This window comes from Lepidothrix coronata, unplaced genomic scaffold (assembly GCF_001604755.1).
Source record: "Lepidothrix coronata isolate B3197 unplaced genomic scaffold, Lepidothrix_coronata-1.0 Scaffold14, whole genome shotgun sequence".
In the NCBI taxonomy this organism is placed as follows: domain Eukaryota; kingdom Metazoa; phylum Chordata; class Aves; order Passeriformes; family Pipridae; genus Lepidothrix; species Lepidothrix coronata.
In genome coordinates this window covers 2,644,310-2,661,034 of record NW_016690194.1, presented here as the reverse complement: position 1 = coordinate 2,661,034, position 16,725 = coordinate 2,644,310, and the positions used below count along the sequence as shown (strand labels likewise).

Genomic DNA, 16,725 nt, shown 5'->3' with positions numbered 1-16,725 from the left:
ACAGTCAGTTCTCCTTCACTGGGTCAAACATTCTCAGACAAAATTAATAAAGACATGAGGGCAATCTTACCCATGTAAAATTTGTGGTAGTCACTGGCACTTGATCAGCTAACTTGGCAGCACTGGTAAGGCGACCATTGTAGCAGAACAGCCTGTTAACACAGGCAATTAAGCTCAAAAGATGTGCTGAGGTTCTGTATTCAAATAAATGAAAATGCTATTTTTCTAAGAGAAAACATTATATCAATAGTTTTTACTATTAGCATAAAATAGTAATTTCTGTTCAGCACAGAAAAAAGTTAAGTTCTATTGATTTTTCAGCTTGAGTAGTGCTTTTGTGTATTCAGCCAGGTGATAGTTCTCACAGCTCAGTTCTGTGAAAAGCACACCCTGACCTTTCACTGCCCATAAAAAATGCTTGCCATTTCACACATTAAACAATACAGATGCCCTTTTTTCCAGCAGCACAGAAAAAATTGTGCGTCCAGGAGAAAACAGTCTAACATTTGAGTTACCTACCCTTTATTGTTGGAACAAGCGACAGAAGCCTGTTCTTACAACGCTTTAATGTTTTCTGTGAGGGAAAGACACTGACCTATAACACTGTGTCCATACTAGAGTGGATGGCAGTACTCCACACTGAGGGAACAGTGTGATACGTCCTGGGATGAGGTACAGGGTACAGTGCCTCAGGTACTTGCTGAAAGAGAAGCAGCCAAGGGAGGGTGACAGAAGGCACAAATAAAACGGCACATCTTGTGAGAATATTGTCCATGTTCCAAACACATCATCTCTACACTCCTCTATAAGATCTGATGTCACGATATGTCCCTCAAAACTGCTGTCCTAAACTAACCATTGCTTCTCAAAAAATAATTCAAAGTCATTTCTTCTCATAAAATCTGTAGATATTGGAGTTTTACTTAAGAACTTCAGCCACATGAAAAAGACATCAACAGAAATACTCCTTCTAGGACAGCAGATTTAATAGAAGAAAGCATATGAAATGCCCAAACACTTGAACTGCTTGATAGAGTTTGAGCTCCTTGGGAACTTCTGGAAAAATGCATTTAAACTCTTAGAGGTTTCTATCTTGAGTAAAGATTTGCTGTCTATGTGAATAATGGAAGCCTAGCTTTGCTGGAGCACAAGCTTTGCAGATGGTGAGACAGTTACGGTTTTGCAGGACCCATCAGCACAAGAATGCTTTTCTTTCACACTTCCCAATCAACAATGAAAAACATTCATGAGGGCAGGTACCAAGATGAACTTCTGCACATAGTTTTCAATCTGTTTGATGCAACAAGGAGTGAAAATGCACAAAGATAGAAAAACTTGGAGACATCCAGCAAAAAAAAAGGGAGGTTTCCCTTTTTGCCTATTAGTGTCCTATCTCATCACGCCTGTTCCAGCAATCACATTTTTTTCAGCCTTTGATGTATCGATCAAGAGGTGATGAGTTAATAAATTCCATGGACATTCTTTCATTCCTCGTAGGAGGAGACTTAAAACAAATTTACTCCTCCCCTGAAGTATTAAAAGAATATTTAAAATTCTTGTTCCAGATTTGCCTTGAAGACAATCAAAACCTCTTTATAAAAAACTTGTGTGTGAAGTTAGTGAGCTTCAGATTCTTTAAGTCACAAAAGCAAAAATTGTGACCAAGATCATATTTGCACAGATCAAATAAAATTTGGCTCCTAGGTGATGGATAGATGTACTTGTGCATACTGGCCAGAAAAAATCCTAAATCCATTTGTAAGAATAATTCTGTGAAATGCTCAAGATAATAAATAGCTAATGGCATACACAGAGAATTGTATGTGTAGGGAAAAGAAAAAAAAAGAAGAATGACATAAGAATTTGTTTATCCCAAGCACAGATACAGGCTGGGAGGAGAATGTAGTGAGAGCAACTCTGAGAAGGACTTGAAGACGCTGGTGGATGAGAGGCTGGACATGAGCCAGCAATGTGCACTTGCAGCCCAGAAAGCCAATTGTATCCTGGGCTGCACCAAAAGCAGTGTGGCCAGTAAGGTGAGGGAGGTGACTCTGCCCCTCTACTCCACTCTGGTGAGACCCCACCTGGAGCACTGCATCCAGCTCTGGGGTCCCAAATTGAAGAGTGGTCCTACCAGAAATGGGAGATTGTCCAGAGGAAGGCCAAGAAGATGGTCTGAGGCGTGGAGCTGCTCTCCTATGAAGACAGAGTTGGAGAGGTTCAGCCTGGAGAAAAGAAGGCCCAAGGGAGACCTTCTAGCACCTTCCTGCACTTAAAGGGGTATTTCAAAGTAAGAGAGCTGGTAAGGGACTACTAAGGGCATGTAGTGACAGGACAAGGGGGAATCCCTTCAAACTGAAGGAGGGTAGGTTCAGATTAGATTCTAGAGAGAAATTCTTTCCTGTGAGTGTGGTGAGGCATTGGAACAAGTTGGCCAGAGTAGCTGTCAATGCCTCTTCCCTGCAGTTGTTTAAGGCCAGGTTGGATGGGGCTTTAAGCAACCTGGTCTAGTAGATGGTTACCCTGCACACAGCAGGGGGGTTGGAATTATGTGATCTGTAAGGTGCCTTCCAACACAAAACCAGTCTATGCTTCTATAATTTGGCATCATCATCTTTGTTTTTTCAATGCAGCAACAGAAGAAAAATCCACAACCAACAAAACAATGTTAAAAGAAGCTTATACATGTTATTCCAGTTATTAAAACCTTGTCTTCACAATAAGCCAAAGGGAAATGCTAAAGTCTATAATTCTATTTTCACTGAGATGGCTACAACAGAAGTTTGATCATTAGTTCTCAGAGACAGGATTTGACTTGACCTGCAAGACTCTGAGTAATGGTATTACTTGTTAATTAAAGCAGTATATAAAGAAAACAAATAATAATTACATTTCAGTAAAATAAAATTCAGTTTCACTTTATTCAAGATGAAGAAGAGGTTGAGGGGGGGAAGGCAGTGTAGAAACCAAGAGAGCCATGCCATGAAAGCCATGCAGCTGAACAAAAAGAGATGCAACAACTAGATTAATGAAAGTTTCAGCAGTTTCTTAAAAGTAATTCTAACCCTTAGCAAATTGAGAACCCAAGTGACATTTTTCAAATTTATTAAATTTACGTAAGAGTAATCTAGAAGAGAAACTGTTCTTCAGCATTTCAGTGAAGGTCATGATAATACTTTAAACACCACAGTGGACAGAACTGAATGCCTACATTTTAATATTTATTAAGATCCCCTTTTGTAATTGCATATACACTTCCAATAAAAATTAATATACCTATTCTGCCTTCTTGAAAAAAATATGCATATTGCAATGAGGAACGAGGCACAGCAGAGTGGACATCTCAAACAACCTGCAGTAATCCAGAAAATTACACAATGGCACAAGTTTGAATACCTTTCTCTTTGCCCTGGGATGATATATAGTTAAAAGAGACAACTGGTGTTTGCTAAGAAATGGTAAAATTCACTCATGACTGTATGGAGAAAGTTTAAGGAAAAAAACCAATTTACTGACTAGAATAGGGAAATACAAAAAACACACTGACTAGAACAGGGAACTATAGCAAATCATGCCGTCATTACAAGTGGAAACAAAGTGGGAGGAAAGGTCTCACATTGACTTTTGAACATTTCAGCTCTTGTGTTAAGGCTTTCAGTGAGCACAGAAGATCAAAATATTTTATACTCTATAAGAAAAATGCAATTTGGGGTGAATTCTTATTTTTTTCCAAAACATGAGCTGCTTAACCACAAATATGCATATTTAAAACAAATTTTTCAACATTAATGATTAAATTACTCAAATATTATTGAAGAGCCAGATGAGATTTGAGAATCAGTGTTTGTTGATAAAATAAATGTAAGAAATACTAAAACACAGACAAAAGAAAATACATAGAATCAGGTAAACTGAAAAGCTACACAAATGGAAACGTACAAAGTACACACAAGAGGTATTGTAAGTGAAAGTTGCAGTAAATACTCTGTAAATGAGATGGAGCTCGCTTAGCCCTGTAAGGCCATCCATCTAAGAGAAGGTCACTCTAATTAACCCTGCGTCCTGAGGACCTCGCTGCCACTGTCCAAGCTCACTCGGTCCCGGCAGATGAACCTTAGGATTAAAGGGTGGGTCCAGTTCCACGCACACTGTGTCTCACCTAAAAAATCCATTGCACAGGCTCGACTCTGTAAATGCTGGGGATAGGGAAGACCACAAACTAATCAAGAAAATAATGAGGCTGTTAATTGAACTATCATATATAAAATGAAAATGACAGATTATAAACAAATGACAGATAGAAAATGGTACTCAGGGCATTTAAAAACACTACTTATCTAAGGCAAAGTACATAAGTTTGGCATGATAACCTGAGTTCATACTCTTGGTACGTGCTTGGTGTACAAACAAGTGGAGTAACACAATTATTGTAATATTTTGGAATTATCTTATTTTGTTTCAATTTACAGGGAAAATTGCAAGATTACATGTATTTTGTAACCCACTAAATGGTTACTCAACACCAATGGCAAGACTTACAGTACATTAAAGATATGCAACTATAGGTTAGCATGCTAGTTGTTTAAGATTTTACAATAATGGAACCATTTGGATATCTCAAGCTTCAGAATCCTATCCTGTAGCTATAAATACTGTAAACTATTGTTTAGAAATCATACTTTGGCAGCAGGTACTTTCTATACGTACCAGATGTTTTGCAGACTTTGATATTGGAATTTATGGAAGCCTTCATGTAACACTGTACTGCTTCATGTACTTTCTATATCAACTCCAGTAAATAGCCATTCAACAACACTATGACTACTACATCTAAGAAAGAAATAGAATTGCAGACATTCAAACTATCAAAATTCTGCTGTCTGGGTACAAAACAAAACAGTTTCATTGGGTAAGAAAAGTTGATATAAGCAACTGTGACATATTATATTTATTATTTAATATAAATCTGACTTCATTAGTCACTTGCTTAGGACACAATATTGCGTAATTCAAGGCATTTATTTTTGGTATGCAACAGTGCACTTATAACCCCATCAACTCCTCCTTGATTTGCAAGACTGTAAGTAACTTCTATTTAAAATAATACACTTTTATGATTATTTTTTAGTGCAGAGAAATATTAATTCTCCCCATTACACATTTTTGTAAACTGTTATATTTTCTGTGAGTACAGACAGAGGTGCTGCAACATTGCCTTAGCTAGAATATAAAAAAGTTTACACTAAAAGCAGTACTTTTAGTGTAAATCAATCATGATCTGGTCCATTCATTTGCAAAAAGAAAATAATATTGTCAAATAAGCAGCCCCTCCTGTGATCACCTAAATTCAACTTCGATCAGTAGCCTCCTTCCTATATTTTGAGTTGTAACACTAATGAATAACATTTCCTTTGACAAAGAAATTTGTATTTCAAAACAGCCTCAAGACATAAATTAAGTATTGATTTTCAGAATCAAAACTGAAACATTTGCTCTGAATAGTATCATAACAATTATTCCAGAGTTCAATTTCAATATCAAATGTTAAGACTAATTCACTTTATGCTGCTTATATAAAAAAATGAAATTTGGAATCTTATCTTAAAAAAAGCTGGAAAACCAAGCCCAAACTTGGCAGAATCTTTTCATCATTAGGTATTTTTTTAACTTAACATCATCTAGTTCTGTGATACAGCCACAGACTGTTGTGACCATAATAAACAATTCGATAAATATTCCTTCCTTCTTGTTTTTGTTTTTGTTGCTGATATTCAAATAGTTCTGCTTTTTTAAGAGGAATTAAAAGGTAGCCGTTCTTCATATCTTGGTGTTTTTCCATTCATTACAATTTTGGTTGATTCTCTCTCACTTCTTCCAGTTTAGAAAGGATCCACTGTGTGAAGAAAAAGAAACAATAAAAGTCTTTCTGCAGTAAAAAACAATGAGACGGAAATCTAGAGTGGGACAAAAGGACTGCCATAAGAAGTGTTCATAATATTTTGCAGGAAGATGAGTAGATTATTACAAATCAGAATCAGATTCTACCCCCTCATATTGACAGACCAGTTAGTTGGTTTTGTTAGATTCCTGAGCCTTTCTAGGAAAATACGCAAACTAGTATTTTTATGAAAAGTGTACTCAATTTTTTCAGCTTTCTTTTCCTTACTTAAGACTTATAGCATACATAATATGATGTGCTAATTTGACTTTTAGTATTGTTCCTGATTTAGCTGAGGCATAGATAGGATCCCCTTCCCAGAAAGACTACTGGACCTCAACACTGCCTGTCCCTGTTCCACCACAGCCAAAAAAAAAAAAAAAAAAAAAAAAAGAGAACCTCAGTACCTCCAAAGATTACAGGCAAGTCAAATTCAACATGAGGCCCCTACCTTTCTGAAGTAAGAGTCAGGTGTTATCATTCAGCTGTGGTTAGAAATTACCTCCATGAAGAAAAAGGCAACTTAAATTGATGAGAAGGTGCAAAAGCAACTTAAACTAATGACAGGATGCAACTTCCACAACCTGTTTCAAATCATGATCCCAAGGAACTATGTCCCACTGGAATATATACAAGACTAATTTATGGTTTGTGAAAATTATTAGCTGCACTAATAAAACCAAGGCAGGACCTTCACAACTCATAATTCTGGTAGCAGACCTGAAACACTCCTACTTCTCCATTGTAGTCAAAACTAATGATGTCAAAATGAACACAAAATGTGTATAATAATAGCAGCAATATCGTATATCAAATAGAGAATTTGTATTTTTATTAAGGATTTTCTTTATTCTTTAACCAAAACTGCATTTTGAGGAACTGAGCAATAACACCCTACCCCTTCCCAACCCCTGGAATAAAACTAAGCGTAATTTACCAAATATTTTTGTTCTATTAAAATGTACTATTTTAATTCACATCCTAGATTGTTTAGTTTCTGTTAGTAGTACTGTTAAATCAGTCTTTAGATAGATAGTTATAATTCCAAAGATTTACGTACGGACAAGTTTGATGTTGAAATTGATTAATTTTGAAATTCAGTACTGAATAGATCATTGCTATTTCCATCTCTATAATGCATATGTGGAAATTACTGAATTTTAAATACATATAGCAGTTTCAGGTTAAGAATATTTGTTTCACTTTTTAAGCCAAATTTAGCACAGCATAATTTTAACGGTATTTTGACTTTACCTTAGCATCCTCTGGACTTCTAAAATTAATAATTTTTCCAAATTCTTTGGCATGGAACACTGACTTAACTCGTTCCTAAAAAAGACCCCAAAACAGTAATTCAGAATTGAAGTTAAGTTTCTTCACACTTTAAGACTAAGTCATTTACTATTAATACAGATATGATGGTTCAGACAGCCACGTGTACCCATTACGCTAACCTGAGTATGTTTGCATTGCATGCACATACCCTGAGAAACATAATTTTCTGCATGAAAGCACAGTGGAGTGGAACACTCCAGCAGTAACAGACTTCTCTTTTTACCATGGAGTCCCTGGAGAAGGGACTATCAAGTGCGTAGGAATGGAAGGCAGATAATGGAGTATGTGCGGTAACAAAATCCACTACTCCCTAAGGTTTTAATTTTTTATTCTTTCTAAGTCATTTCTTGAGTGGGCATTCCACCAATATTGACTTGGAAGTAATGGTCTTAGGTAGTGAAAACAGCAACTTTGGCTGCATAAAGAAAAACATAAGGAGTTATTTGCATAATACAGTTTTCAACTACAGATTTCAGTAAAGACATACTGCAGACATGTTAATGGATTCTGAAATGACTGCTGTGTAGGGGTAAAGATGGATATGTTATTCAGCATTGTCTGAAATGGCAGAAATGCTAAGAATTATTTCATCCTGTAAAAGTTCACTTGCAGTCAGAAATCCAGTTTGGAGGATTCCAAACCAATATGGCTCTGCCTTTCATGCTCTCTGCAATAGAAACAAATAATCTGAGTGAAAAACTGATTTACTTCGTACACTGTCAAGACTGTCCTGACAACCAATATGTGTAATTACACACATGAAGCTTATTAAAAACAGAAACAAAACCTGTCAGGTAAATTTATTGATTGAAATTAAATTCAGTTACCATTCAACAAGAATGTAAGAAATATTTTTAAGGAACTGCCTCTGTAAGTACACTCAGTCATTGGTGGTCATCTTTCTCCTTCTGTCTTTTGCAATTCTACCAGGGAAAAAAAGTTTTAGGATTTTTTTCAAAGGAAAAATTGAAACTAAGAGCAACATTCTTCAACTTGTATTGAAAAGGATAGATATATGTCACCATGGTTTTTTTTAAGATATGGAAACCTTACTGTATTTTTGAAGAATTAGATTACTAGCAAATGAAAAAAAAATGTTTGAAGCATAGCACATGCCATGTATTGCTCTGCTCTATTTGCATAGGATTGCAACAAGGTAGAAGTCCCCATATTGGCATATTTCCACAGTGTCAGAGAGCATAATAAAAATATTCTGCAATCTTCTGAGCCTTTTGTCATATCACCATTTTCCAAACTATGAATACTTCGTGAATTGGTGCATACCAACAAAAAATTTCCCAGGGCTCAAGGAATTTCACCTGCAAACGGTAAGTCACCATTCTGCTTAGAAGAGTCAGAAGCTAGTTATCTGAGTTTGCCCATGCCAAATTTCAACTCCCTTCTCTGAGTGTATCTCAACTACAAAAGAGACCAAGAATTCAAAGGAGAGAGAGTAGAAATTCAATTTTATAAGCAGTTAACACAAAAAAAAAAAATAAAACATGGCAAGGTTAAAGTACCTTGGCTTCAATGCGCAATCTTCGACCATCAACAATGAATGGTTCTTTGGTAAATTCATCGTAAGTGTATTGCCATTCACATATCAGCTGTCCAAATGTCCCTTTTGTCACAAATAACACACCACTAGGCAACAGAAAATAAAAGTAATGATTTAAAAATTATTGTAAAAATACTTAAAAGTTATCATGTTACCCTTGCTCTAGTGAATTCATTTGCTGTTGCAAAACAGTTCCCATGTAATGATCTATAACAACTATACAGCACACTTTCTAAAAGAGTCAATTTTGAACCTTCCTCTTACTTATTTAAAATGCTCTCTTTCAGAGCAAAACTGTAACACTACTTCAAGCTGTATTTTTACAAAAAGTTGTACATACATTTTTTGAGAAGCATGCCTGATACTCCACTATTAGATGTTGACTCTGCTTTGGTATTATCCTTTTTTCCTGCATTATGCCAATTTATAAGTGAACCTCACAGTTCAGCTGACTTCACTGTAACCAGGTTTATAACAAATCCTTCTCAGCTAAAGAAATCATAAAGCCAACATTCCCTTCTTAAATAGGAGAGAAATAACACTCAGTGCTTTTCTGCTGTACAATGCCACAGCTGAAGATAATTCAGAGCACATTAGGCATGCCTTTCCAATTATTTTATCTACATAAATGATGACAGCGCTGTTACTGATCAGCAATTATCAAGGCATGTACATTTTAATGATTGTTTTAAGTACATATTATTCAAAGTTAAAACTGTTTACCTTTTGGTTACCATTAACAGATCTGTACTGTTGACCATAGCATGTGCAATATATCTGAGTTTTGCAAATCTTCCATTTTCAATTTTCTAGAAGAGATAAAAGTTTTATAGCTTTGAATATGCTAGTAAATTAATGTACTAATTTTGTGCTTAAAATGTATTTATGCTCCAAAAGTATAAATTATAACAAAATGTAATGGACATACTTTTAAAATAAAAGGCTACTATCATACAGTCAGAACATAATTAACAGATCTGTGACAGCTAATATTCATAATTATGTAGAATTACACGGTTCCTGTTAATACAGCTATGCAAATAAAAATCAATCCTAACCAAAACTGGCAAAGAAAAATATAATTTCTCAAAACATTTCAGGACTCATTTTTTTACATATTTTTAATATACTCTGAACTTACGATAACTAATACAGTTGTGAGACAACAAATGATAAGGATTCTTTTACTGATTTATGCTAAGTCACTTCCAAATCATTGAGTAATTAACTCCGAGAATAAATCTATGCCTAACTGTATATAAACCCCACTATCATGTAGACAGCAGAACTTATAATAATGCACTTAAGGTAATGCTTAGCATTCCTCCATATTCATTTGTTTTCCTGTGAACTTAACATTTTCCTACAATTGCTGCAAATACTGTAGCAGAATATTTTTTTAATGGGTAATAAATTTTAAATATTGATGACAGCAGATTATTTTATAAAAACAGACACTCCCTGTAACTCTTAACATGACTTGGCAAACACTGGATTTCTGATTTTCTGAGCTATGAGTGATTAAATTACTGATTTAATTAATATTGATGCATCTTAATTGGGAATAGCAACACGACTGCTTGTATACTTCCCATCTTTTACAAATTGCAAGCAAAACTAGATTAGTATAAACCATATGATTCTTTAAAGCCTTAACTACAAGCATATTCCTTCAGATATGTATGCCAAGATTTATAAACATGTAGGTTAGTTATCAAAGCAGTTAAAATAGCAAAACCATTTAATAAGCGTTCATCAACACAGTAAAATAATAGACATCTAATTTGGTGTACCCTTCACATTTGGCTGCATGGACAATTCCACCTGCCCAAACACATGTTTTGAAAATTATGTCTTCCCCAAACATGCTGTTTCTTTAGTGACTAAAATGCATGAATACTTGAGTAACAGGTTCCCCAGAAGAGAGCTTTCCAGAAAGCTCTTAGAAAGCTCAAATAATTTCTCTTTCCCCAGCTCTGCTGGGCTACAAAAATCACCGCTATTGATTATGTGCCTACTTACATAAGTCACCACTTGTCTTTATTTCTACAAGAGTTAATGTCTGGTGCAGGGTGAATCCAGCAAGAAGAATGGCATAAGAAATGAGGAACTAAGGGCTTGGAAAAGTCGTTATTTTTTGTTATGTTTTTGGAAACTTCTTATTCAAGCTTTATCTAGGGGTTGCTATGCCTCTGAACTGAGTCTCCCTCTGCCTTTCATATTTAGGTCCAAGCTTCCACCTTATAAGTAAATAATCCTCTCTAAGCAAAAAATCCTCTCTAAGGTACCCTCTACAACATTCCTGCACACAACACACTGGATGATTAGAAGACAGAGGAGGTTGTATAGACAGACAGCATGAGAAGGATACCTGATCCAGATACCAGGCTACTGGTCTAAGTCTATGTCCTCATGGATATAGACCACTCACTAGTGGTCTAGCAAGTTTTTAGTGTCTAGCAATTTTCTAGTGGTCTAGCAACAGGGAAGCAGAGGAGAAAGCTGACATGAATTTAAAGAAATAAGGTGTGCGGAAAGAGCAAGGGTGTTCCAGCAAAGTTGAAAAATACACAGTTGAGTTTAACTGCAAGACACTGTGACAATGACATCAATTTCTCTTACTGACCAAACATAAATATCGCACAGCATGACCAATATCTCTGTTCTGTTAGAAGCAAGTATAGGGGAGAAGCATTTAGCAACTTAGCCTTATTAGGATGGAGGGGATATCCCCTGTTCAAGAAGGTAAATTTCTTGTGCTTTCCATAGCATTGAGGTAAGTCTCTCAATCCAAATACAATCCAAATACTTAGGAGAGGAATGTTACCTCTTTTTGTCTTTTCCGTAGCTTGCTAGATAATTTTCATCAAATCATGTCAACCTGCTGTAACTTACTTAGCTTACTGAAAACGAACTGAGAATTGTAAAAATTATTTTGGAAGTACAGTATTTAACTATCACACAGGTGACAATCCCAAGCAAAAGCTATTTAAATGTCCACCAAATTCCACAAAAAGAGTTTCATTCTACTAAGATTCCCAAACACGTCATTTGCGGAGCACAAAAAACATTGTTGGCATGAGCTAACTAGTCCTCGTTATCTATGAGTCAAAGATCATAAGCTCAGTTTATCTGTGTTGTATAGTTTTGTAGACAAAAGAAGTTAATTGGGAAATAAAGCACAAGAAAATATTGCACGGGCTATTTGCAAAGGGAACACTTGTATCCATACCAATGAAGAGCAGTAACTACTTCCAAATTTTCTGCCTTTGGATTTTTCTACCCTTCACTTACAGTCTTTATCCCTTTAAGCATTAGAGTTATACCTATGCATTGGGAAATGCATCAGAGGGATACACCAAGTTTCTGCTGATAATTCTTATAGCAAGGTCACAACTGTGCTCTGTTACCAAAGTGCCTTATACAGCTCAAACATAAAAGGATATACAATTGATCCCTCAATATAGATGCATAAATAGTTTTTAAAAATTTTATAGTACTTAGCTAATGCCTGGAGAAAGACAGCAACTTGGATCACTGCTTGGTGATGCAAAACTATAAAAGTTAACATTGATCAACTATTAGTTTCACCATTGGAAAAAAACCAAACAGATTTTTAAAACAATGTCTGTATTTCAAATTAAAAGCATTTTAATAACCTGATTAAGAGTATATATGAAGCTACTGGGGAAAAAAAAGAGACACTCCAGCAGCTGTTACATGTGAAGTAACACAAGAACAGATCCCCTCCTTTGCAAATTCTTACCTGCAGTACAACTGCTTAGATGTCACTGCAATAATCTAACAGCAAACGTAATCATTTATGGATGGATATGCAAATATGTTCAATGTCTTAAGTGGCATCCCTGCATTTGGAGAGATTCCTAATCCCACTACCTACTCCTAATTTAACAAGAAACAATCACAGAGGGCTATGACAAAGTTAGAAATGAAACAGAGCAGACTGTTAAGTAGCAGAGCCAAAATTTAAAATCTATGATCCTTCTGGTAATAGTTCTAAAAAATACTAGTGTTATGTGTGATACTGAAGTCTGAATGCTTGATATCCTTCTTGAGCTCATCTCAACTGAAACAGAATGTACAAAAATAGTGTAAAGGCTGTTATTACTTAAAAGTGGTTATAAATCTGCTGTTCTGTATGTTCAGGTTAACTGGAAGGTTTCAACTGAATTATATATTGACAGTGTATTTCCTTACGAACTGGCTACAGTATAAATGTGTGAGTTCTGAAAGCAATTCGCTGTTGTTGCTCGAAACTCCAACCCTGAATGCATCTTTCAGCTCAAATCATAAGGTAACTTCTTCAAAAGCTGTAGAATTACTGATTTCAGCAGGCTAACCTGCCATAATTACATATCCAATCTTTCCCACAGAAACATTTAATAGTTCTAAGCAGTTCCCAGGTGACTTGTTACATGTGGCTTGAATGTATGTGAAAAAAGGGGGAAAACTGTTATAGAAATAAAGAGTAACACGTAAAACATTCTTTTTTCTGCCTTAAAAAATTATCTCCTCATCCCTTATGAATAAGAACTGACATTTACCCTTTATTACCTATTTCCTCATTCCAGTTATCCCAATGTGCAGTGTCATTCTACAAAAAGCAAAGCTTTTGTCCATGATGTGTTAGTGTCTGAATTCAAGATTCCATTCAGCCATGTTGAACAGCAACTCTGAAACCAACATGGTTTTATTAAAATCAACAGAAATTTGCAGTCAAGATTAACATTTAAATCTAAGGCCACAGTATGCAGGACAATAAAAAGTAGGACAGCAGCTTTCTTTCAGTACACAAAATTCCTTCTTCAAAGTAGGAATAAAAGTTGCCTAAGCTGACTAGCAGAATCATCTTGGTCAATTTTTGATCCAAATAGACAAGAGAATTTCTTTGATAAGCCCAATGGAGAAACCATATTGATCCATACTTTCATTCTGATGACAATATCTAAAGGTTCTATTTCCTACCAATACAATCAAACCTCTTTGATTTGTAGCATTTGAAGCATGATTACTGCATCAGCAGGAAAATGGAAGAATATTGCATTTATGCTTCCATCACTATCAAGCTAAAACGAAACTGAGTCATGCAAGCTTTCATATTCTTCTGAAACAACTGGTGTTAGCTGGTTTCAGGCAGCTTCCTGGAAATATATCTGTCTTCTATTTGGGGTTGTGCAATGGCTATGTAATAGTATCCAAATGTTGTGTATTTAGGTGGTGAGGATCCTGCTTCTTCCTTTAAACTAGACAGAGGAGGTTTTCCAAAGGAGGATGGATGACAGCCATGACTCACTTAAAGGAGTAGCAAACTAGATGGCATACATGAATGTCTGGCAAGAGTCAGGACAATGTCAAATAAAAATGAAATTACTTTGAACTTTGGAAAGAATTTCTTCCAATAATTTTATGAAGTGAAACCCAGTTTTAGGGTACTTCATAATATGGATGTTTATGTTTGGATTTGAACCCAAGCTCAAGATGAGTGAGGGAAGGAGAGGAAGGAACAGTATGACACACTTTTCCTACTCCTCAGACGTTCTTCCTTGCAGACTGGAGTCTGAATACTGAGGGACAAATCACTTCAATATTCTACCATCTGATCTGAAGGTCCATGACCAAAAAAGGATCACTAAATCAGAAGCTGAAGACCTCCAATACAATAGGACATGGTATTGAAGCACAGCTTTGAAGGACTGTCTTCTCTACAACCTATACAGCAATCTCACACAACACAGTGAAAGTGTCCTCACAAACTCACACACTATAAAAGCAAATTAGAAATATTTTAAATTTATTTTGGTTTTGGGTAGACATTAAGCTGTGACACAGAGAACCACTGATTTCATGGTGCAACAGTTGCTGACTTATCTTCATAAGCACAGAACTAGTCTTCCAGCTTTATTCCCTGTCAGGGCAAAGATCTGGCAGGTCTATAGCTTCTGTAAATGACTAATAATTGCAAACGCATATTAAATGATCACAGAAACTGTCTAAAGTATCCCCTTGCACTCGCTTAAGTCTACAGAGCCTCTTGAAAAATAAGACCACCACAGAACCCTGAACAAAAGGGATATACTGGATAACATCAGAGATAAAGCACACAGATTATTCACCTCAGCAAGGAGGAAACATATACATTCCACCTACTGTTATACAAGTCACTATAAGAGAAAAACTGAACTCCTGAGAAAAGCTGAATTGCTGACTTGTTCTGTTGGCAACTGTTGCAGCCAAGAGCAGAAAATTTAGCAATATGAGACAAAAGGATGGCACAGTAATGGACTTCAAACTCGATTCAGCAGTGAAAAAGGGGTGGGTGGGGGAAATCGTGCAGCCAAAAGTTAAATTGTTAAAACACATTAAATTGAATGAAAGAACCAAAATTGAAAAAAATTGTCTCCATTTCTGGTGTTACTTCAAATCCCTAATGAAAATAATCTCTACATGGTTTTTTGGTTGGTTGGTTGGTTTGGCTTTGAGTCGGTTTAGCTATTAGTTTTCATAGCTTTTCATTCCATGACCTAGAGAGAAATTAAATACTAATATACCAGGTTATACAAGTTTTTGTTATCCCAAAGCCCCAAATCCAAATTATTTATTTTTTCAATATATATTCAGAGAAGTCTAGACTCAAGTGAGAAACAAATAAAATACTTGTACAAAATGAATTTTTTTTTATTAACATAAAAACTTCAAAAACACAACTATATTCCATCAAAGAGACAGAATAAAGTAAAGAATTGTATTTGCCAACTACACTAGCAATTTTTTCTACTCTTTTGTTGGGTTGTTTTTTGGGGTTTTTTTAGTTAGCATTCTGCAACCTTTTGATCTACTGAGTAAAGAATGAACTCTGCAGTTATATTGCAGTGCAACTTGAATTAGCAATACCTGACCCGGGAGTACTACCATTTGTGCTAAATTTTGCTTCCTCGTTCTGCAAAAATTAGTAGAACTTTAAGATAAAAAATTTTTAAAGTTAGGTCAACTTTTAGTCAAAAAATTTATTAAAATAATTACATTTCTAAAACTGTTTTAGAACGAGGAAGAAATATGTTTTTTTATAAAATTGATATGCATTGTCTAGAAAGACTGGTTATTACAGAAGAAAAAACAATTTTATAGGATTAAAAAAAAAATCGCACTAAAACAGCACAAAAGAGAAGGAAATGTTACGTAACATTATTCCAATTTCTCAAAATCCAATAAAGTTCATAAAATGTCACAGTAACCTTTCCATAAAGTTGTATCTAACAATTTCCTCAACTTTTAGACATGATGTGTCTTTTTTCAGGATTGAAGATCAAAATGATTTCCTATGTTCCTCAAACAAATATGGAAGATGCAGTATTACCCGAAACATTTAAAATCCTTCCCACTATGTTTCAGGCAGTAACACACTGCAATACAGTCTTTCATCTATTTCTGCAAGGCATCCTTTTGAGGTGACAATATTACCAAACAAATAGAAACACATGGCCTGTAGCATCAGTAATTTCAGCTAAAACCAGCTCTCAAATTTAGTTGTCCCCTCTTTCATCTATGAGATTAAAGGTAAAGGGTAATTGCCCAAGAGATCAGACTGTACAGCAGGTTTTGAATGCATAGAGCCAGAATAAGCAGTCTTAATGCTTTTTAATGGTTCTTCCCTCAGCATTTTGGTAACTGGAAGCCAACAGACAATGAACAAAATGACATTACTTCGGTAAATATGCAAACATTTCAGAAGCTCTTATTGCTTTACAGCAATTCTAACTGTTCAGATGTTGGCAGAATTAATTATCACTACAATACTTAATGGCTCCGAATCATGGGTCATCTACCGCCACCACCTGCGTCTCCTAGCACGCTTCCATCAACGCTGCCTCCGCAC

General features: G+C 35.5%; 1 protein-coding gene across 1 annotated transcript in view; it reads right to left on the bottom strand.

Moving 5' to 3' along the window:
• Positions 1-2,668: 2,668 nt before the first annotated feature.
• Positions 2,669-16,725, bottom strand: part of VPS13A (vacuolar protein sorting 13 homolog A) — a 106,126-nt gene continuing 92,069 nt past the window's right edge. Inside the window, 4 exon segments of the mRNA XM_017806120.1 lie at positions 2,669-5,893; positions 7,193-7,267; positions 8,794-8,917; positions 9,555-9,640. Of these exon segments, the coding sequence (XP_017661609.1) occupies positions 5,843-5,893; positions 7,193-7,267; positions 8,794-8,917; positions 9,555-9,640 (336 nt within the window). The 3' untranslated portion in view covers positions 2,669-5,842.